The 23,601-nt window shown below is 37.2% G+C and overlaps 1 protein-coding gene across 17 annotated transcripts in view; it reads left to right on the forward strand.

The window, feature by feature from the left end:
• The window catches only part of LOC136833710 (sodium/hydrogen exchanger 9B2-like), a 317,786-nt gene that overhangs the window by 233,858 nt on the left and 60,327 nt on the right, over positions 1–23,601 (forward strand). For 3 of the 17 annotated variants that reach the window (XM_067095916.1, XM_067095899.1, XM_067095907.1), the window contains exons 2-5: positions 6,963–7,092; positions 13,979–14,173; positions 14,480–14,614; positions 15,083–15,244. In XM_067095916.1, coding sequence (XP_066952017.1) covers positions 14,041–14,173; positions 14,480–14,614; positions 15,083–15,244 — 430 coding nt within the window. In that variant the 5' untranslated portion in view covers positions 6,963–7,092; positions 13,979–14,040. Of the gene's footprint in view, positions 1–6,962; positions 7,093–7,271; positions 7,411–7,863; positions 7,984–13,978; positions 14,174–14,479; positions 14,615–15,082; positions 15,245–23,601 lie in introns of those variants that run through there. The other 14 variants (XM_067095905.1, XM_067095900.1, XM_067095901.1 and 11 more) reach the window with 11 other exon arrangements.

Below are 23,601 nucleotides of genomic sequence, written 5' to 3' on the forward strand. Positions count from 1 at the left end.
GTCAGTGTACCTCACACGGTACTCTGTAGACATTGCTTAAGGTTCTTTGCAGCGTCCCTTCGGCCCCAGTTCAACCCTTTTTGTTCCTTTTACTATACCTCCGTTCATATTCTCTTGCTTCCATCTTATTTTTCCCCCTCTCCTAACAGTTGATTCAACATTACTTTCAGCGCTGAATGACCTCATAGGTCCTAGCGCTTGGCCTTTGGGCTAGATTTTATATTCCAGTTCCAATGCATGAGAATGTTAAAGAAATAAATATTACCTAGATTTGAAAATAGCCTATATCTATATATATATATATATATATATATATATATATATATATATGATTCATATATATATATATAAAATATTATATATGTGTATATATATAAATATATATATAAAGTTAAAAGTATAGCTTAGTTTTACTAGACCACTGAGCTGATTAACAGCTCTCCTGGGCTGGCCCGAAGGATTAGACTTATTTTACGTGGCTACCAATGCACTGTAGCAAAGGGACCTACAGTGCAGTCAATCTCCACATTTGAGCGAAAATGAATTTCTATCACTAGAAATAAATTCCTCTAATCTTCATCAGCCGGCCGGGAATTGAACTCCGGCCCATCGGGTGACAGTCCGCAGCTCTTTGCCGACTCGGCCAACGAAGAGCTAAACATATATATATATATATATATATATATATATATATTCTCTATATATATATATCTTATATATTATATATATATCCCCTGTGTTGATTCATATATTATATATATGTGTGTGTGTGTGTAATATAAACAGTTTTTGTATGGTCCTCACTATGAGCCTGGAAACAAAATGGAGAAACAGATGAAGAAACTTATCATTGGTAGTTTCAACTCACTGTGGTCGAATAGTTGAAAGCTAACCTATCCCAACTTGTTGTGCTTGTGTTTGAATCCTACCACGAAGTTTGGGTTTCCTCATTTAGATTCAAGTCATATATATATATATATATATATATATATATATATATATATATATATATATATATATATATATATATATATATACATACATATATATATACTGTATATAATACATACATAACATACATAGTGAGACAGCCAGACAAAGAAAATGCCCACTGAAGCAAATGTGGCAACGACGAATTTTTTAGCCTTTACATCCTTCTGCTCCTGGAAAAGGTGAAATGAGAAGCGTTTATAATTGCTGGACTGAGGCGAGCAGATGGTGCTGCGAAGAAGGTATTGCGAAGTCATTTGACCTTGGCAGAGAAGTCGCGGTTTTTTCCCGAAGAAAACTGAGGCAGTTTTGTTCGTTTGGTAATTTGGTGTTATAGAATCTTGAGGAGATTCTTTTTATATTTCTAGTTGGACACTGAAGAAATTAAATAGAACGAAGGTACTCAAGTGGAACACTCGTAAACTTATCCATACAAGGAAAACATAAAGAGATGGAAAAGAATAAAAAGTTAGAAGGAACGAGTCTCGCTAACACCTAAATGCTTTACCTGTGTAATAGAGTAGCTGAAAAATATTAGCTCGGTCTGCTAGGATGACCTTATCTCACTCATCCGACAGAAGGAGAATTACGACACTTAGCTGACGTCCTACAGTTATTCAACATTTGATGTCAGCACGGCAATCTGCTTTCTGCGTGTCAGACAACCGTTCATTTGTATTTCAATCAATTAGCCTCTCTTCTGTAAACTAACTGGAAATTGATTTTTTGGCTAAGATTTATTGCAGCCCCTTCAAATTCTTCCACGTGACTGATGGGTAGAGGAGTAGTGTCTATGGCTGGGATAAGCATTGTTCAAATTCAGTATTGATAATATCAACTTCAGGGTCTTTATCGGGTGGTATCCGTTCCAGGAGCCTACTTCAATTTAAAATTGCCATCAGAAGCTTCTTTCGTTGGGGATTTGGTCACCTGTCAGCATTCTGTGTTGAATGGTCGACTACGAGATTTTTTCCATTCAAAGGAAAATCACATACCCACGTCAGTTTTATCAATTTGAGAGCCATGAAGTAATCAGGCATATTACATCTCGGAAGAAGAAGAAAAATAAAGTAAGAAGAGCAAAGAAAGGGGGAATATACAGTATACTGTATATGCCATGCCCTGAAATTATAAATAATTATAGATATTAAGGCTAATGTCCTTGATGGTGGAATAAAGAACCCAGTCTTTAAAAATCCACCGATTAAACCCAAAGTTACAACAGTGACTCAAGGCCAGTCCTATATGAACACGAAAGGGGCCCTTGTTTGCAATGGAGATCAAGAATAGAATAGTTTTCCACTGAACTTCACCTGTATTCAAAGAAGCGGTTCCCCTTTGAAGATAATTCGTTGAAACATTACTGTTCGAGGATGCTGCTGCTAAACCTCTGCAGCAATGGATTGTTTCAGTTAATATGACATTTGATTTTCATAAGTTGTTGCTGCAAGCTTCCTTGACGAAGAAGCAAAGTACTGGTCTCATTACCATTCACCCCAACTCGGAAGGTAATCAAGAGTATGAAAGATACGTTTTAAACTTCGATGGAATAAGACTGTTCATAGAAGAAACGTCTGAGCAGCGTGCATTTCTTAAGAGTCACATCTCATAAAGGGCTTTACCGCTAGCAGAAGGCAGTCTAACACCTATTCATTTTGCTAGCAGAGTCCATCAAGGTTCATGTCGACGCTCTCATGAGTGCTGTATGCAAGTGACAAATTTAAAGCTTTTATATTTAGTTCGTCATTATTTTTCTCGTTTTCGGTAGGAGCCTTACTTCACAATCACCTTTAAAAATGTCTTTTCTCTTGTAGGAACAGGTTACAATGGCGCCTTATGGCTGCTCGAATATTTTTTTTTTTTTTTACCCGTCGTCTGAAAGGAATGACAACTTTGGCAGCATTCTATCACGTCTTTGTTATTTTTAGCCAGTGGGTTAAATTCTCTTGAGAGGCATGGATCAAACGAAGATTGGAAGCACTTGATCCGTTGATTCGTATAAGCATTAGGGAGTAAATATACTGAGTAATGTTAGATTAGCAGAACACATTCCTCACAGAATATGTGAAACAAGAAAGGCAGCAGGTTGTGTGCAACATGACTAAGAAAAGACTAGAAGTATCTATGGAAGCCAAAGTAGAAATGTATGGAGGAATTGTTGAGTCAACTATACTTTATTAAAGTGAAGCTCGGATGTTAAATGCAAATGAGAGAAACAAGGTTGAAGCTGTTCAGATGAATTGTTTGAACTGAACTGCATCTATGGTGTAAGAGGGTTAAAGGCGTAGAAATGAGGTTACATAGAAAAACTGGTTGAAAAAAGGTTAACTTTGGTAAAGGGGTTCGGCAATGTGGGGAGAATGGACGATGATAGGTTGCTGAAAAAAAAGGGTCAGTTCTAAAAGGTTAGGAGAAAGGAGAGGAAAACTTATGAAAAGCTAAATAGCTGAACTGAAAGAAGTGTTTAGAATGGAAGTGCCTCTTAGACAACGCGATACATGCACTATATATAAACTTCAAAGTGTGAGCAGCAGGTATTGAGTCACAGCTGATAAGCTTTCTGCTTAGGCTATGAAGTGGTTAATATGGATGTTTTTTGCACGGTTTAATAGCGTAAATGTATGTGGGCATATATATATATATATATATATATATATATATATATATATATATATATATATATATATATATGTGTGTGTGTGTGTGTGTGTGTGTGTGTATGTGTGTGCATGTGTACTCCCATATGACTACGAGATCATAATGAAAGGTAGATGGCTCAGACATGACCTCCCCATCTCAGGAGAAATAGCACAGGACAGTGTCACAATGTCACATGGGATCTACCGAGTACCCGAAGAGTTGGAAGACCCAGACCTCTAGGATGGGAACTATAAAACGGGAGGATACAGATGATTGGACTTTCTATAGAAGTAAAAGCACAGGAAAGAACTTGAGTGGCGGAATCCCACAGAAGTCCTTTGCGTTGCACCTTCTGGGAACGATTATATATATATATATATATATATATATATATTATAATATATATATATATATATATAATATATATAATATATATGTTATGAATCGCAAGAAGACAAAATCCTCAGACTTACCCAAGTTGGCAAAATGTGTGCTTGGATTCTGATAAGTCCTGTTTAGTCACTTAGTCAGTGAGCCTGCTGTCTCCATTTCTAAGCGCCGTTATGATATCAGTGGCAATTCATTTGAAAAATGACCGACAAAGAGATTGAAAAGCACAGGAATTCCACTTCATGATGAACACACGATTAACCGTACCAGAAAGAAGCAAGACTTATTTGAATGGGGATGTTGTATCTGTGTGGCAGTTCTGATAATAGGCCTGTCTTATGGTTAAAAAGTTTCGCCCTTGCTGCTGTGAAGAAGACTTTGGAACTATACTTCTAGATTATCTGTTTGTTGATAAGAAATACTATAAATAAATACTATTTCAAATTTTTGCCCGTAGGGTTTCCGAAAAGTTTCGTGTAGCCCATGCATTAGGAAACGGTAGACGCATACATATAACTACGGGAAATCGCACTGGTCACTGCATCAGAATCCACCTCCCCTGTTTATGCAGTACTGTATCGAATTTTCTCTTCTGTTCCCCATTCAGCTTCGTTTTCGTTTTAAATAACATCATCTCCCATCCTTCGAGCAAATCACTTTATGAAAGAAGCCAAAACTACTGCAATTACTCTGACATAAACAATCTGCCTTCTGTAATCAGTGAAAGGATTCATCAGCTACGTGGAAGCACATCACCTTATGACTTTCATAATCGTTCGGAACCCCTTTCCTTGAAATGTCTATTGTTTTAATTTTATTTCATCTTTCCCATTTGCTGTGCTATATATTTAAATAACTGAGAAACAAAAAACTTATCGTCATGAAAATGAATCATCTTTAACAGACGAAAAAGTATATCTTGTCTTGAGTCAGTGAAAGTTGTCGTTACCTGAGGCAACGTTGTGCTGGTTGTATTGTTTCAGTTTTCCTTTCCTTGAGCAGACATATAAACCAGTCGTCTTTACGGTCAGAAGCTACTGTGAGCTGCTGCCATGTGTACTTAAAGAATAGAAAACCATCATCGCTCACTCAGATGAATACCTTTGAAAGTAATATAAAAAGCAACAAAGTGGATGATGACTGCTTACATTCCTCCGTTGTCATTAACTCATTGCTAGTGCTTAGCGTCTTACATCACTGAACTACCAAAATAATGATGAACGGTACGTTACCACAGGTATCCGCATTACCTTCATTATTGTTGATCACAGGATACAGTACAGATTACTAAAGATGTACTTATGAAAGTGTTAAACGTTCTGTTAAATGCCGTTCGTACCTGAAAATTCTTTAACTCTGCTCCATCAAATTTATATTGTCTAAAAACCTAACTTCATTTAAAAAGAAATCACTTTTCCTCTAACCATAAAGAAAATTGATCTGCTGTGTTTATTATTCAAATAGAATATCTTGTGAAAATTTTTTTTAAAAATGCTTTGTGGTGTGGGCATGTTTCCTTTGTTGATATAGTCACTGAATTAGCAACCCCACCCCAAAATAAATTCTGAGACCTGGAAGATTAAGATGGTCAAGAAATATATAAAGCCACGAAGGGAAAAATTAACGTTTTTGGAGCTGGTATTTCCACAAAATTTACACTAGAATAAAAAGAGGAAATAAAAATAACATTGCTTTCTTAGATGTTGTGATCATTAGACACCGAAACAGATTTCCGTTTTCAGAAAACCTGCTAAGAACTTACCATATTTACATTGTATTCAAGCCTCTCCAAAAAAATAAATAGATAAAATAATCTGTATTTTCATCTACGTAGTCCTTAGTACAGTGAAGATGAGTGTACTAAACTAAAGGAAATTACTAATAATATAAAAATTACTAATAATGTAACCCTCTTTTTTTATTTTTAGAAAACTTTATGAACATAGCTAAGTAGACCTTGTAGAACGGTTAGTTCGAGAAAAAGACGTCAGTGGATAACATACCTCTTATACCTCTTCAGTAGGGATTTTTAAGTGTCATTCCATTAAAAAAAAAAGGAGTATATGTACAAGAAACAAACAGCACGGGAATGCAGTCTCACGAGGTCTGGAAAATAGTGCCTTGACATTCCATTGGCTTGTTGAGTCATATAGCTGACTAGCCAAAGATCGGCGTAATATTATCTGACCTTATAGGAACCACATGTCATGTGTTCATTCGATTTATCTGTGTTTTCGTTTTATTGTGAACCTGAAAACGTCAATATGAAGATATAAAATAATATCTAATAATTTTTTTTTCCCTTCGTGGTTTCATATACATTTTGTTTTCATGACGTGTTAACGTCTGTGATTTCTACACACACACACACACACACACACACACACACACACACACACACACACACACATATATATATATATATATATATATATATATATATATATATATATATATATATATATATATATATATACACATATATATATATATAATCGCCGTCACCAACTTTCCCACTGACGCAGCTTTGTTCTAAGGATAATGCTGTAAGTTCACGTAGCCCCAATTTAAAACGGGTAACAGTGAAAAATGTAAGCGGATTTTTCAACATACTGTATAGTTTGCTCTAACTGTGTTCGTGCATTTTGGTTTAGCGTTATCCACTTGGCAAGCGTATTAGAGCAGAACTCTTTCGAAAATTGTGCAACAATGAAAAATACAAAATGATAGTTACAGTTCTATAATTTTGTGACTGTTTCGTAGTGGTGGCTGCTTTAAGTCAGAGCTTCCTAGCAAGCAAAACAAGAAGTTGAAAAAAAAGAAAGAATGGGAAAACTCTTATTCAGAAGAAATTATACAGAGTAATTATCATCTAATTACAATTCAAATAAAAACTCCTACCATTCACCGAAATATACGTTGTATTTTAAATAAAATTACAGGAAGAATTACGTGTGAAATACGGCTAAATAAACTGCGCTGAACGAATGGAAACAACGGTGCAGCAAATAGCTGCCTGAAATCCCCTATCAGCCACAGAGAGCTGCCATTGGTTGAAGGAAACGGCAAGAGGTAAGATACCGATTATTGATTTGTGTGAAAAATTTCCCTTATCTCATATTGATAACGATTGTGCAACTCGATGGAGGATGCTTGATTCATTGTTGAAGTGCTAAAATCCATCTTTATTGAGCAAAATACTGAAAAGAGTCAGTTTCTAAGGTAATAGGCGAAACTTGACAGGAGGACTGACTGGGAATGGATACCGCTGCTCCCTCGAATTGTTTACAAGTATCAGCTGATTCGTCAAGACCCTTCCATCCACTTATCAAATCAAGTTCTTGCGTAATCGCATGCACTGGTTGGCTGCCTTATCGCCCTTAGGCCAAAGTATGAATTTAGACATGCTGGTTCAGTATGCCAACTCATATGCTAAGATGCGTTTATTCCCATAACATAGCAAGGATCTGTTATTGTTAGGCCTACAAAAACCTGTTTAGCCTACCTGGATGCCCCAGGGCCTGAACTGGTGAAGGTCAGCATGACATACCGCGTATAGCAGAGACAACACACACACGCACACATTCTCCGTACAATGACATTTCTTTGCCCTCCTGTGGTATTTTTAAAGGAAAATATCATGATGAACTGCTTTCCTTGGCATTGTATGCAGCAATTCATTGTTGCAGAATGAGAGCGAGTATGGAATGTTCCTAAATGATTTAGAAGAACTTCATTCAGGCAACTTGTCCTTGAATCATTTTATTACTCGGGAGGCAAGGGGGATGCTTGTGGGGTATGGGAAGGTCTTGGCCAGGGCAAGGTGCTCTTCTAGTCTCTTTTGAGTTCAGTATGGCTTAATGCACCTTGGTGACAACATCCATTAGTGAAACATTTTCATTACTTGTGCAAGTGCTCATCGTTACTTATTGGAAGTGATTATTTTAAATGACACTCAGTTGGGTATGAAACGTTCTTGTCCCTTTAATTAGCTTTGCTTGAAAAGTGTCTTCATGCTGATTGCATTTTTTAGCTTAACCTGAGATTGTGATTATTTCAGTGAGATAAAACTTGTTTCATTCAATTACTTGTGAGTTACATGTTAACACTGGAATTGTGAATAGACTAAATCTGCAGCAGAGGAGTATTAAAATGAGATGATTTTGAAATTTCAAATTCAAGACCGAAAATTTCCTATACCATATGATACTGTAGTACAGAAAGAAAATCTTTTATACTGGTATATTACTGTAGTAGTGAAAAAAATGTTTATACCATATAATACTGTAGTACTGAAAGATTTGCCCTAGAAATGATAATAGCTTATAGTCTATTACCAGTCATTTGTTTTAACTTTTTAATCTGATCTGTGGTGTTCTTTAAGATTAATCATGAATTATTAAAGGTACAGCATATGGTATAATCCAGGTTGCAGTGCTGAAAGACAAAAGATTTGAGGTCAGAATTATTTGTTTTACAGTTCTATAGTTTTAAAAATTATGAGCAATGTAAATTTAAGAAATTGCAAATTAGAAGCCAAAATGAATAAGCTCTAACATATTTCATGAATGTTAGAAAATAAATAGTAGTGATAATAATTGTTTAGGCAATGGTGTTCTTTGTATTTAAGCTATCTAAATAATGAAGTAAGCCGTGGTATTATTGATAAATTTATTGTATCTTAAGTGATTTTGGGAATATTTAAATGTTTGAACACTAATGATTAAAAATTGTTTGTTGAATTATTACAGCTTGTCTTAGCATTTGGCATAATTTTAGAGTAGATTTTATTAATGCTATCAGTTGATTTTGTTGTAATACTAGATCTGGCTCATTTTGGTGGCAATTAATTGTTCTGGGTGAACTGGTAAATTTTTTGGAAATATTTTAACTTAATTTATAGCCACTTCTACTGTGGTATGGACCACTTTAGATACTTTATACATTTTAAGTTATTCAGTACCTCATTTTAAACATATACCCCACCAGTATTTGTAAAACTCAAGTTTAATATCCTATCAGTATCCACAGAAAATCATTACTATCAATGAATTATGAGCCTCCACAAAAATATTTTGTATTGACATTTAGCCAACCACTCCCTTGCTTACAGCAGGTTTCTTATCTGGTCCCCCTCCCCACCCCCAAGATACTCTGCAGGGCCTGCATGTTTATTTGTTCTATCCACATGTAAGCAGACATTTGAAATTTATTTGGTGTACTCCATATTAACTTTTAAATCTATGCTATGATAATTCTCAGAAAAAAAAGGCTTTAATTTTTACTTGAAACATTAATTGCACAATCTTGGTGCTACATACTGTATTTGAAAGCTCTAAAACTATTAATTGAGGTGCATCTTGTCTCAGATAGCTGGAAATCATCTGTAGTTAACCTGACATGATACATTGACTGTATTATGTTCAGCTGATCTTTTAAATACTTTTGACATCAGTCTTGATAGCTTAATGAGTCATAACATATGTTTTTACCATTATTCCTTATTCTGCCTTTGACAGACATCCAGTGCCTTTATTAATCTTGCTGCTCTATTTAATATATATTGCAGCTTCCCAAATTGTTTTTTAGGTAGATTGTGATGGAGATAGCTGCAGTAGTCTACTCTGTTGGTGACTCAGTTAATCACAAGTTTCTTAATAAAATACTCGTCAAGATTATTTTTTAAGAAAGGCAATATTTGTAATATATCTAATAATCCTTAAAGTATATTGATTTGTGCAATGAGAGACAAATTATGATCCAGCAGCACTCCTTTGTCATGTACTTCATCAGTAATCTGGTCTAGATTACTCTTGATATTCACTTGAATGTTACCAAAGCTCCTTATAGTTCTCCCCCATGAACATAGATCAGACTTATTTTTTCTAGTTTTAGTTGCTTAAATTCCATCCATTCCTTAACACTGGCAAGAGTAGTTTCTCATTTCTATCTTCAATGTAAAATCAAGTCAGTTTGAATACTTCATTAGTTTTTTGATCGTATAGGTTATACCAGTACAGTATTTATATATCTCCAGTAAGCAGACATTACATGCCCTCTATGACCATCTCATAACATACAATATTGTGGGTGAATATTGATATCATGTCCATTTATTGTAGGATTCATTGCAAATAATGTATCAGTTTTGTAACTTTGTTGAAAGACTGTCATGTTTGAGAGGCTGTATATTTAAAGGCCAAATAGTAACTAGGAACTAGTCATGTCATTTTACTGGTGGAAAATCTAAAAATCATTGACTTAGAAATATTATCTGTGCATTAAATATGTCAGTGCTTCTCTTCACAGCTCCATGTTAACAACCTGATTCTTTTGTCACAGTCTTAAATACCTAATTATTTAGTGTGTTTAGCTTTTATCATTACTTGATTTTCTTGTGAATTATCATTTTTATATAAGTAACTTACCAAGTAATTACATTGCTATAAGTTCCTACTTTTCGCGGCAGCTTAAGTTTTGAAAATTTCACGGTAGCACTCATATTGTTTTGGTGTAGGTAACAGACCCTGCCCACTTTCGGGGAATAATAGGTACAACTCAGTCCCTGTCAGACTCCCCTAAACCTGGGAGGGGGCATACTGTCAGTCCATGGGAGTCTCTAGGGGTTTTTGCCTCCAGATGGTTACAGTAAACCCCCGTATTTGCTTTCTCACGATTCGTGGACTCACATTCTGCAGGTTTCTGTGTGGAACATATCTACCCATTATTCACGGAAAATTCGTCCATTTGCGGTATTTTCCTCTGGCAAATATTAACTAATTACTATATTTTCATATCATTTTCAGGACTAAATGCACTTTTTGTGATAAAACTATTAAAATAATCAGGTATAAGCATTTTTAGAGGGTTTTTCTTGTGTTTAAACTATCAGAATAGGCAGTTCTAAATGTTTTTAGAGGGGTTTTAAGTATTTGCGGATTTTAGCTATTCATGGGGGTGCATTATGCATCCCCTGTGAATATGGGGGTTTACTGTAATCCTCAATCAATCCTGCTGTCCGCAGTTTTTGATGGACAGCCATTGAGAAGGCTTACGAGTATATGTGCACGCTGTATCGGAGAGGGATCCTGATTCCGACGTGGGCAGGAGGCGCAGTCATACCGTTGTAAAGTCAGCAGCTCCTGAGCGCAATCCTCTGCTTACGTGTTAGCTTTCCAGAGATCTAGGACAGATTTCTGAACCTTCTTGCAGCTTCTGGGACCAGGAAGGCATCCTAATGTCTCCCGAGTTTAAGAAGAGCACCGATTGGCCAGTATCAGCTAAGCGCTTGGTGGGGGTGCGTTCAGCGCTGGTCAAGCATCCAGTGAGGGGAAGCAGTATAATGGCTGATAGCATGTCTGGCACCAGGCATTCAGCTGGTGTCAAGCAGCCAGTTGGTGATACTGCAATACATTTCGAACATTCAATAGCAGTTGAATGCCCAGTGACATATGTTGATGCAGTGGATTACAAACGCCTGAGTGGAGGTGAGCCTGCTTTCCAAGCCAAGCTCTCCAACCAATGTTTGGCGCCCGATCGTGGCTCCATGGCATCAGGCGATTGGCTACGTCTGTTTGCACCAGGACATATGTTGATGCAGTGGCATCAAGCAGCCAGTTGGGGATGGTGCTGGCCAGTGCGTTTAACCACCGTTCGGCACCTGATGTTTGGTCAGCACTGGTTCCAGGAGCCAGTGACATACATTGATGCAGTGGATTTTCCATATAAAATCGAGCACCCAAGTGGGGATGAGCGCATATTATACCTGGGAAGGGTTTTTATCATGTTCAAATTCTCTCAGTTTCTTGAGCACTTCCTTCAGCACAGATGATAGAGGACTGATTTCTTATTTATTTTGAAAGAATCATTGTGTGTTTAGGCAAGGTGAACTAATGTAGGGTGCATGGCTCAAGTGATTGTTTTGGAAAGGGAAAATTTTGAGAAAAGAGTTTGTGAGATTTTCTTTTTGCTACAGACTGGAAGTCTATCATTATTTAGTAGATAAAGTAAATGGGAGTATATTATAGAAAAATCTGTCTGTGAAGCATACTTAATGGCATAAAAGTGAACTAAAAAATCTTTTAATTAAATTGATAGAGGGGCAGCAATGGGGAGGGTGTTGATATGACAACAATTGAGATGCAGTTGTATTTTGGTAAAAGTGCAAGTGATATATATATATATATATATATATATATATATTATATCATTGCATATTATATAAGGATTTTTTATATAAAAGTATATTTATTTATTTTACAGTATTATATTGTCATATATATATATCTGATAAGGTATATATAAAAATCTTTTAATATATATAATATATATATATATATATATATATATATATATATGTATATATATATACATATAGACATTAACTTGTTAACAAAGGTTTCATGAGAGAGAGGCAAAGCATATGTAGGCACCAGAATGATTGATTTAGGGTAAAAGTGGGCTTGGGACAAAAGTATACTATATCTCTATGTTTGTTTAATGTTTTTATGGATGGAGCAATGCAAGGTGTTATAAAAAGGACATTAGATAAAAGTTTAAAGTTATGGGATAAAAAATGGTTTATTGAATGATTAATGATAGTGTAGATTGGGAATATTGAAGAGAAACTGTAAAAGAAATTGCAAGAGGAGAGATTATTAGGGGGAAGTTTAAGTAAATGTGAACCCATCAGTAATTACAAGAGGGTCATGATTGAGAATAAATGTAAACAAGAATTAGGTTATGAAAGTAAATGGAATTCAAGAAGATGGGGAAAGATATATAAATATAGATGATTGAAAATAGAAGCAAGTGATTTTTACAGTATTTGGGAATAAATCTAGGATGATGGTAGGTGAGAGTTAAGGTACATGAGTAGTGAAGGAAGGGAGGTATCAGGATGTATACAAAAGGTTGGGGGAGAGATTAGGAGTGCATATGGAAGCCAAGGTGGGAGTATTTAAAGAGATTGTTGTAGCTACTGTCTTATGAAGGTTAATTGTGAATGTTAAAAGTTAAATAGAAAAAGGTTGAAGCTGTTGTATTTTATGTTGGATATGTGGCATAAGAAATACTGTATAAAGGGTAAGAAATGTAGAGATATGTATAGAGGTGGTAAAAAGCATAGTGTAGATGAAGGGCTGGATCAGTGTTTTGGGAAGGTTCTATCCTGTAAAATGCAAGAGGATGAAAGGTATGTGATAAAGTGCATAATATGTAAATGTTATGAAGAAGAGGAGGAAGACTCATAAACTTTATGTTGAATAATACAAAGAATTTGTATGTACAATTAATGTGCTGTATAATAGTGTCTGACTAGTCATGTTGTTCATGGTAAGAATACTGATTATGTCTTAAGTGTTACCTGGTATTAAATAAGTTTTTTATTTCCAGTTAATTTACTGATATGGGTATCAATAATATTGTTATAATGAGGCAGTTTATAATTTTGAGCTAGTAGAAGCTGTACAATAATGTTAAAAACAGAAATTGTCAGTAAAACATGTGACCAAATGAGCTTAATTTGTTTCTTCTCATGTAACTCTATTGATCATTGTTACTACTCCCATAATAATAAGATCTTGAGCTTGAAGGGGAATATACAGTAGTAGGTAATTTTGCAGGAAAACAAATAATACTGCCTAATAGAGAAGGATTTGTAAATTCATGTCGACATAGGCAGCTGTTTGACATAATACAGTAGAAAAAATAATGCCAAAAATGTGTTTCATGTTACACTGTATACTGAGCCAGTGCTGCATTAACCAACTTAACCTAATCTAACAACAACAGTAATACTGCACCTGTTTATGTCGCTTATTCCAGTTTTTAAAACTTTGTTAGCCTATGGTAGTGTATACTGATGCAGTATCTTTGTATTGAACCTGGCTTGTCTATTTAGGTTTGTACTGATCAACCCTCAAGTTCTTGTAAAACATTATGGACTGTTCTTTTTCAGATACAGTAATGTGTTGAAAGGTTATTTGTAAAGGACAAGAAGCAAAATACAAGCAGTAGGAAATGGAAGGAACATCCGATTCTCAAGATCCACTTGTTATTCAAGATTTAGCAGATGCCCCTCAAGCCCATGATAATTCAGGTTCAGATGTATCAGACTGCCATAAAAGTACCGAGACACTCTCTTTAAACCCTGGTGAGTTCCTGTTTGGAAGATGAAATATGTATTAAAGTTGCAAAGTAAAAATCCACCTCTTTTGCAAGAAGTAAATACTGTAATTATTAGAACTCCTAAGTGATCTATATATAACAAGATTTCTTTAGGATTGCTTTCTTGTTCCTAGTGTGTATCAAATTCAGTTTAATTCAGATTTTGGCAAAGTTGTATTGAAGCTTAGATGAGCTATTTTATGAACTATTTTATGTAGTTTCATCATGAATGAGTACAGTATTCATGTTGATGTCTTACCATTGGTTACTAATGAATTTTGTCCACCTTCAGAAGCTGGTTCACCAGTAGGGTCTCCACCACCCCTCCCACCAGAGCCAAAAGTGCCTAATAATATGTCTTCCCTCAAGCATGAACCTACTACTGCCAGTGGCACAAATGGCCTGAATGAAAGCCAGGAAGATGTAGGTAAGTTAACAGCTGTATATATTTGGTTAAGGATTTCAAACAGTTCTTCAGGACTTCTTTCACATAATGTGGCATTTTTAGTCATTCTTTTAAAAGTTTTTTTTGTAGTGCATAAATGATGGTGATGGTTCCTTATGTATTTTAAATCAAGACTAACAGCTGTTAATATAGAAGACAAGGATCCTCTTCATATGCCAAATCATATAACACTGGGACTTTGCATGAAAGATAAATTAATGGATTGAGCTACAAGACAGAGGAAGACTAAAACTGTAGTTTAATCCTTTTCTATTTAATCCTGTTAATCATACACTTAAAACTTCTTGGGCTAGTACTCCTAATTTTGTATTCTTTGTATACTTACAAAACCATAGTTCTGGTGTTTTACTTACTAACCTGCTTTTATTCAAAACTCAGCTACAGTATGTACCCTTTTGGTAAGCTGTGAATACTGTCAATGAATTGCAGATGATGATACATGTGATGATAGTGCAACGCCTCTTAATGGCACGGGCGATGAGGTATGTAACCTTAGAAGCTCAACACCACCTCGCTCGCGGACGCAGATGTCCCACAGTCGAGGGGCAAGTCAGGTGTCGTCGTGTGGGGCATCAGTTGGTCGTATGTCAGGTTAGAAATGGTGTAATTATGAGAGAAAAGGTTGCTATTGATCATAACTCACAAGGAGCTTTTGTTATTGTACATGTGGGCCCTCTAAAGTGTTTTTTTGGATGCTCCAAAATAGTTAAACAGTTTGAATTACTCTTGAATGTTGGTCTTCCTTTTGCTGTATTGAACAGTTGTATGATGTATCAGGATCATATTTCTTATGAATCTTGAGTAATTACCTAGATACAGTTGAGTATTAATTTTATTGCTTATATCTTGGTTATAAATGGAGTGGTCTTCGGAGTTAGCATTATACCATTATACTTTCATCATCTTACTCTATACTGTACTGTGTGTATATTCTTTTGAGATGGTTTCCATTGCAACTGACTATTTGTACTTTGTTCAATTTTCTCCCAAAAGTTGTTTTTTTAAGGTCATTTCACAAATAAGTCTGACAAATTTAATCTCAAGGTCATATAACAATAACTCTGCCAAATTTCATCAAATTCTGATCACTTATTTTTAAGATTTCATGCTAGCATGAACACAAATGCCATATTTTTACAATATTTTAGAAATTAATTAACATATTGTGGTGAAACCTAGCAGACATTTTCCTTGGGTGACATGACTAACTTTGGGGAGAAATCGGCTGAATAGAGATGGTTCCTACAGCAACAAATAATCTTTTAAATGCAGAGTTCTCCATAGGGTTATCATCTTGAGGTATTCTGGTAACACTCAGTTGTGCATTGACAGAAACTTAGCATCGATGATCCCATCACCTTCATTAGGTTAAATAATAGAAAATGTAATACTGTATATATTTTGAGGTGGAACTTACCCTCTGTCATTTAGCTTTATCTGCGACTACTTGGCGTGGGTTCGACAAGTGTTAAAATTGAAACAATCGTTAACAAACGCTCCCAGTAGTTACTCCTCCACCTTTTGTAGGGTGGGGGTAAAACAGCTAATGTTTAAGTTGCTCATTCTACTCTTGTCGGCAAAATCAGATGGCTGTGTAGACAGGTGCTCTGAATTTTTGGTTTGTTTTCATGGTTATCAAATTGGATCATCTAGACTTAGGTTTCTTGTTTCACTAAGTTTTCTTCTTCTCAGTCTTCCTTATCAAAATCTCTTAGATTTTGCAAGGTAAGTAGTTGCAAGACCAGATTGGTTTAATTTCAGTATGATACACACGAATTATGCATTGATCATCATGGGGTTACTAGTGATTCGGACAACCATTGTGATCATTGCAGGGAATGGTCTTTGCAAGAGATAGAGAAGATGGTAAAGTATCATATTAGAAGAGAGAAAGAGAGGCTTAGAAAGAATGTAAAGAAAAAGCTAGTCTTGCATCTAAGTCTGCCTTAGAATTATCTTCTGATCAAGAGATAGATAGGTCTATTGATTCTTCTTCTCTAGTAGATTCACATCCTTCCACACCCACTAAGTCAGCTCAGGGTAGTAGTATAGATTCAAGGCAGTCTGATATTGATTCTGTAAAATCTAGGATTGAATTTTTATGTAACAAGTTTGAATCTTTTGCATCTAATGCATCTAGTGCATTGACAGGGACAGTATCCCCTTGTTCCAATGGCAACTCTTCAGACACAGCCTTTTTTGTCCCATCAGCTCTCCCTGCTGACAGGCCTGGTACAGTAGTCCCGGGGTTTTCAAACGAGGACTAACATCCCAGATGTTCATAGACTATGCCCTGTCTTCTGCCTTTGCTTCTCGGTCCTTGGTGGACAAATGCAAATTGCATTCACCTAAAGACATTCATGTTAGGATGTAAAGGTCTAGGCCTTCGTTTTGAATACTGCGTTGTCCCAAGGTTATCATAGCAGTTCTTCTGAACCAGGTAGCTGATCTGCATTCGGCAGCAAGCGATGCCGTTGAGCCTTCAGCTGCCTCAGGAGTCCGGAGTCCTTAGCTAGGCATTTGGGTAGTAAGCGTTCGTGCCTAGACTCCCTTTCTGTTGACGATATTCCGAGTTTTGATTTCATCAAGGCCTCAGGTATGTCTACTTCTGAGGCTTTTGTGGCTTTTATGGGCTGTCATTCTGAAGCTAAGACTAAGTGTGTTAGATATTCGAGGCCACGGAAGTGTCAAGTCCACGTGAGCTTCCACATGCATCTTCGTTGAGGCCACATCATGCGTATTCTAGGCTGTGGGAAGCTTCATCGAGTCAGCTTGCCACCTCAGCGAGTCCAAGGGAAGAGTTGGCGAAACCTCAAGAGACAGTAGGCTGTAGAGTTTCTTCAAGCTGCAGTTAGTGTCTATGACTCATGAGTCTTCGTATAGTAAGAGGAGTGAGGAGGTAAGTGTGAGTGAACGAGTTCTTATAGCATCAAGGGAACAGGTCGCTCCTCTCCAGTATTGGAAGGTAAGTCACCGTGGTTAAAGGGTTCTCTCCCTCTTATGTCAGCCGGATTTTCTCAGTTGGATCTTAAGAGGCAATTCTCAGTTCAAGTATTTACCAGAGTGGATTAGTAGAATTCTAGTTCTGGGTCTTACAAGACCATCTGGTTCTGAAGCTTCTTCAGTTGTCACAGCTGAGGAAGACTTGTTTAGCGCCAGCTCTTCCTCTCAATGTTCTCCTTCTCCTACTTTACCCTCGGATAAGGAAGAAGAACACCTAGAATTGGTCACTTTAGGTTTTAAGGAACTGGTTCAATTGTGTTTGAACAGATATCCTCAGTTCTTGTCAGTGAAGCATTCTAATACTGCTCGCTCTCGAAGAGCTTCCAGGTTGGGGCCTGATTATTTTCGTCTCCCTTCCTTTAGACTGTCAGATTCTGTACATGGGAGATTTGACTCTATTGCTAAGGCTTTGCCTAAGAAGATATCTGCCAAAGGATCATCTCTTTTGTCTCCCTTCCTTCATGCTAGGAAGTCATTAGTGTGTCGGACAGGGGTGTTTCTCCCCTTTTCTCCTGATCCAGCAGTGGGTGGCGCTTTTTTTTCCATGATTTTTCCAATTAAGAAAGGAACTATTGTGTCAGGCAGGTTGCCTTTCTTTATTCTAGAGGCTGAGAATATGTATAGGAGTTTGAACAAATGCTATCGAAGGTATGTCCTTCAGTGAAATTGTTATGAACACAGTTGGACAGTGTTTGAAGGAGTTTAGTGAACTTCTTCCTCCTTTGGTGAGGGATCCTTTTGTCAAGGCCTTAGGGTTTTTTGCTTCCCTAGACTAGGTGATGTGATAGGAGAGCTTTCCCTTGTTTTGAGCACCCTTAAAGTTCGCAGAAGAGAGCAGCTTTGTTTTCTGCTGGTTCCTTCTGTTTTCCCCCTTAGTAAACAGTCTTTAATTTCAGCACATCCTTTTGGGAAGATTATTGAGGAAAACACTTGTGTCTATAGCCTTAGAGACAGAGAAGACAGAGAATAGTTCTCCTATCCATCATTCCCAAGCTTCTAAAGGTAAGTCTCCTGCATCTTCCTCTTCTTCTTTTAAGTGTCACTCGGGCAGTGCTACCTCCTTTGCTAGGTCTTCCTTTCCAAGTGCCGGAAGGAGGAAAGTATCCTTTCACCAACAAAGTTCAGGAGGGAAGTTTACCTCCTTGTTTTATAACAAGAATCCAAAGTCTAATAAAGAACAGCTCCTTGACCCCTCAGGTACCTGTGGGAGGCAGGTTAGGCCTCTTTGCTCAAGTGTAGGAATCCTTAGGGGCAAACACTTTGGTAGCGGAAGTTTTTTTGGAAGGCTATTGCATTCCTTTCAGAAGTTCACCTCCTCTATCAAACCAGCCCATAGCCTTTCAGCCTTACAAAGGAAGCCCAGAGAAGAGAAGGGTCTTGAGTCAGGAAGTCTCTTCTCTGTTAGAGAAGGCAGATATAGAGGAAATATCACCTACTTTGCCAGGTTTTACAAAGGCTATTCCAAGTTCCCAAAGTAACGGGAGGTTGGAGGCCTGTTTTGGACGTATCCAAGCTCAGCCTCTATGTCCAACTGTCCCCTTTTTCCATGGAGTCGGCCTCCACGGTCTTAATTGTCTTGGAGAAAGAGAAATGGATGTTTACAGTGGACATAAAGGACGCATACTTGCATGTCCCCATTCACCGACGTTCAAGAAAGTTCCTACGCTTTGTCTTTGGGGGAAAGACTTACCAATTTTGAGCTTTTTGTTTCAGACTAAGTTCCACACCTCAGGTTTTCACCAGAGTCTTATCCCCCTTTGTGAAATGGCTTCACTTACTAGGAGTAGAGATACTTCTGTACCTGGGCGATTGGATTATCATTGTGAAGTCCAGGGAGGATTGCCTGAGGACAAGAGAGCTAGTTCTGGGCTTAGCGAAAGCCCTAGGGTTACTGATAAGCATAGGAAAGTCTTCACTGGAACCATCTCAAAAGAGTTACCTACCTGGGCATGGTGATAGATTATGTTCTTTTCAAGGTTTTTCCTACACGTGCTCAAGTAGACAATCTCTTGTCAATCGCAGGCAAATTCACCTCCCCAGGAAGCATGCCAGCTAAATGCTGGCTGTCTCTGTTAGGTCACATGTCTTTACTGGAGAAGCTAGTCCCATATGCTCGACTGTGGATGAGACAGTTTCAGTTGCATTTAAGGAGGTACTGGCACAGAGAGTCACAGCCAATCCACGAGACAGTGCCCTGGAACCCAGATCTGTTCCCTTACCTTCATTGGTGGATGTCCCAAGAGGTACTGCTTGCAGGGAAGTCTCTTAGAGTCCCCGAGCCCAGACCTCTCACTGTGTTCAGATGCCTCAGACAGGGGCTGGGGGGATAGATAAGGGGAATCAGGTCGCTTCTGGAGTATCGTCCCCAGTCAAGAAGAATCTGCACATAACTGCAAGGAGTTGTTGGCTAATCAGAAGGGGCTGCAGAAGCTGGAAAGGGCAGTGACCAACAAAGTAATTTCTGTCCTCTCAGACAACTCAACATCTCTGTATTACCTAAGAAGACAAGGGGGCACGAAGTCAGAAACATTAGTAGTCATTTTAATGGAATTACTCCTGTGGATGGAGGAGAGGAACATTATCCTAATGCTCCAGTTTGTACCCAGTCAATTGAATGTTCTGGCAGACATGCTAAGTCTTCCAGGACAGGAACTCTCCCATGAATGGACATTAGACCCAACTGTGTGCAAGGCATTTTGGAAAGAGTTCAGCCAACCTCCCATCGATCTCTTCACAACGAAGATGAATCATCGTCTCCCGTTTACGTCTCACCAGTTCCGGACCCTCAAGCCTGGGCAGTATACACTGTGGCATTAGACTGGGCACACCTATTCGTATATGCTTTCCCTCCTTTTCCGCTGTTGAAGGAAGTGCTCAAGAAATTGAGAGAATCCTTGAACATCACCATGATTCTAATTGTGCCTTGGTGGCTGAGGAGGCATTGGTTCACAGACCTTCTAGAAATGCCGATAGAAGTTTCCAGACAGTTACCTTTTTGGACAAATATACTTCGACAGACAGGGATCAGGATTTTATACGGAAATATCACCATGCTCTGTCCAACTGCTTGGAAACTGTCAATAAGCTCCTCAGAGCTAGAGGCTTTTCAGAATTGTCTAGGGACTCTGTCCTCGCTGCCAGGAGAAAGTCCACTAATATATTGTAACAGAAGCAGTGGGAACTATATAGATCATGGTGCAAGTCCAGGGCCATTCCATGTCTTCACACCAGCATTGATAATGTAATCAAGTTTCTGTGATTCTTAAGATATGCTAAAGGGACGTAGAAATCCAGTATGAAGACGGCCATATGATATCACCTCTGGTTTCATCAGGGGAGGTTATCTCTTAGTCTTCCCTTTATGTGTCATGAACAGATAAGGGTTCTAGCTAGTTATCTCTTTCCTGGGTAAAGGGGAACTGTATGTGACGAGTTCATACACATAGGCTACTCCACTTTATTTGGATCATTTTGTAAGTGGTAGTTGCCCTTGCTTTGTTTGTTCTGGGATGAGGGCAAACAAAGTCTCTTTTTTTTTTTGTAGATTAAATTGTTATTTTATGTTGCAGAGCCATTGCTCCTCATTTGAGAAAGCCACCCTGAACTGATTAGCACCACTTTTCTTCCAATCTGGGCTTGGTTTTGGATGTGAGGTACCACAGCAACTCGATTAGGTAGGTGGTAACTCTTGAGGGATCATAATTTAGTTGTGGTTGTATCTCCCATTGGCTCTGCAGGCCTGAGGCACAGGGGCCAATAAATTGCCATTCTGCATTGCACATCTTCAACATTTGGGGTTCATGCTCCATCTGCTAAGGTAGTGGACCTCGCTTGATGAAGATCCTCATCCAACAAGTATTTACCTTGGGATCATATTAATCAGGTAAGCAGCAATGAGGGTATTTATAATATCTGATAATTCAGTTATAGGGAATCTCTTGCCCACCTCCAGCACACAATGTTGGAGTTGGCTAAATGATAGAGGGTAAGTTTCACTTCAAAAATAATGATTTTTGTGATAAAATCAATTTTTTAGGTACTTACACTCTATCATGGAAACCCACCTCCCCTCCCCTCTTAAGAGATTAAGAGTAGAATGAGCAACCAAAACAGTTGCTGTTTTACCCCCACCCTACAAAGGGTGAGGGAGTAACTATTGGGAGCGTTCGTTAATGATTGTTTCAATTTTAGCACTTGTCAAACCTGTGCCAAGTAGTCACAGATAAAGCTAAATGATAGAGGTTAAGTACCTAAAAAATTGATTTTATCATAAAAATCATTATAATGATTACCAGATAACACTGATTTAAAGAGCCCATGAAAATGAAGGGGTAAAGGAGAGTAGCTGGAGTGTACATTCAAGAAGTGATCTCAGCTGTAAAAGTTGTGGTTTCTGAGACGACCCAGCTCCCATACATAGGTGAATAGACACTGATATTCAAGTCTTATATACAAAATATACCTTATAGTATATACATTATGCATCCTTATACATGGATACATAGTTCCTATATGCTTATTTACCATGAGGTTATATAGATTTTGTATCAAAATATGATGCAGATTTAGAAGTGTTGTAATTTCATATCAGGTGCCAATACTCTATACAGTACAGTACCTTAATTGTTCGGATGCTAATCATCATCATCTTTATCTTCAGTTTTACCCATTTCTATATGGGGTCACGGTTTCCTATCAGCCTTCCTTACCTTCCTCAGTCCAATGCATCCTGACTTCTTAAACCTTCAGATGATAATTTAATCATTAATAAATTCTGTATTGTTTTTGTTTTCCTTGAGTTTCTTCTGAGCCTTAACACTTTTTACCTCTATTTTTGGATCATTTTGATATTTTTCTCAACAAGAACATCTCAACCCAGTGCCTGGGCTTTTGCCCTAAATATCATACATCCATCCATCCATCATAGTTTGATAATAATTTGGTTTCACCACTCATATCTTGTATTGGATACTAGCAGATTCCGTGGTTTTAATACTCTTCTACTTAGAGACATTTTACTTTGTGATTAGTTTAAAATTTTTTAAGCAAGGCACTTCCTTTTCAGTATTTTGTTTAGAGGAATTTGGTAGTGTTTATTTTGTTCAATATACCAGCATAACTTCCAACACTTGTCAATAATAACTCATGCTTTTGCTAGCCTCTTACAGACTAGCTGATCTTGCTCCATTTGATAATTTCATAAGACATGGCATCACCAAAGTATGGTACACTCATCTTTGTAAAAGTTTTGTTTCCAGAAATGTTTGGTTTTGAAAAGATTGTGTATCATCAGTTACTGCATAGAGTATAAACCAAGGTGCTGTTTCTAAGAAGAGCTCCCTTATAACATAACCTGCTATTCTTTGAATGGTTTGGGGTCAGTTTTGTTATTTTGTTAAAACAAGAAATATGATCCTGCTGTATCATACAAATTAAATGTCCCAAATACCTATGGCATCACTTAAAAAAGAATTCCTTAAAAATTCTCTGGTACTGCACAATCAAAGTGGGGCATGATTCTCCTTTTTCTGTGTTATTAACCTTTTGCCAGCAAGCTCTCATGAAGCTACTTAACTTTTCAGTGTATTATATCATTAACCATAAATATGTTGTATATATTATCTAAAACATTTAATGATTTTTTAATTTGCAAGATGAGGTATATTCTTTTAGACTGTTATAGAAAGTTGGTTTAAATAATATACAATTTGTCATTTAGCTTTTGATCTTTCTTGAGATCTATTGATAATTTAGCAAACGAAAGTGTTTTTGTCACAGTATAGACTCACAGTTAGTCTAAATATAGTTTCTGACACAAGTAGTTATAGGAAAGTTACCATGATGAGAGATGAACTGTAACTATTGCTCCTGAGAACTTGAATCCTTTCATATTCCCCTCCATCATCAATGAAGCTAAAGAAAATGATTTTTGTTCTTGGAAACAC

The sequence above is a fragment of the Macrobrachium rosenbergii genome, chromosome 52, assembly GCF_040412425.1.
Source record: "Macrobrachium rosenbergii isolate ZJJX-2024 chromosome 52, ASM4041242v1, whole genome shotgun sequence".
In the NCBI taxonomy this organism is placed as follows: Eukaryota; Metazoa; Arthropoda; class Malacostraca; order Decapoda; family Palaemonidae; genus Macrobrachium; species Macrobrachium rosenbergii.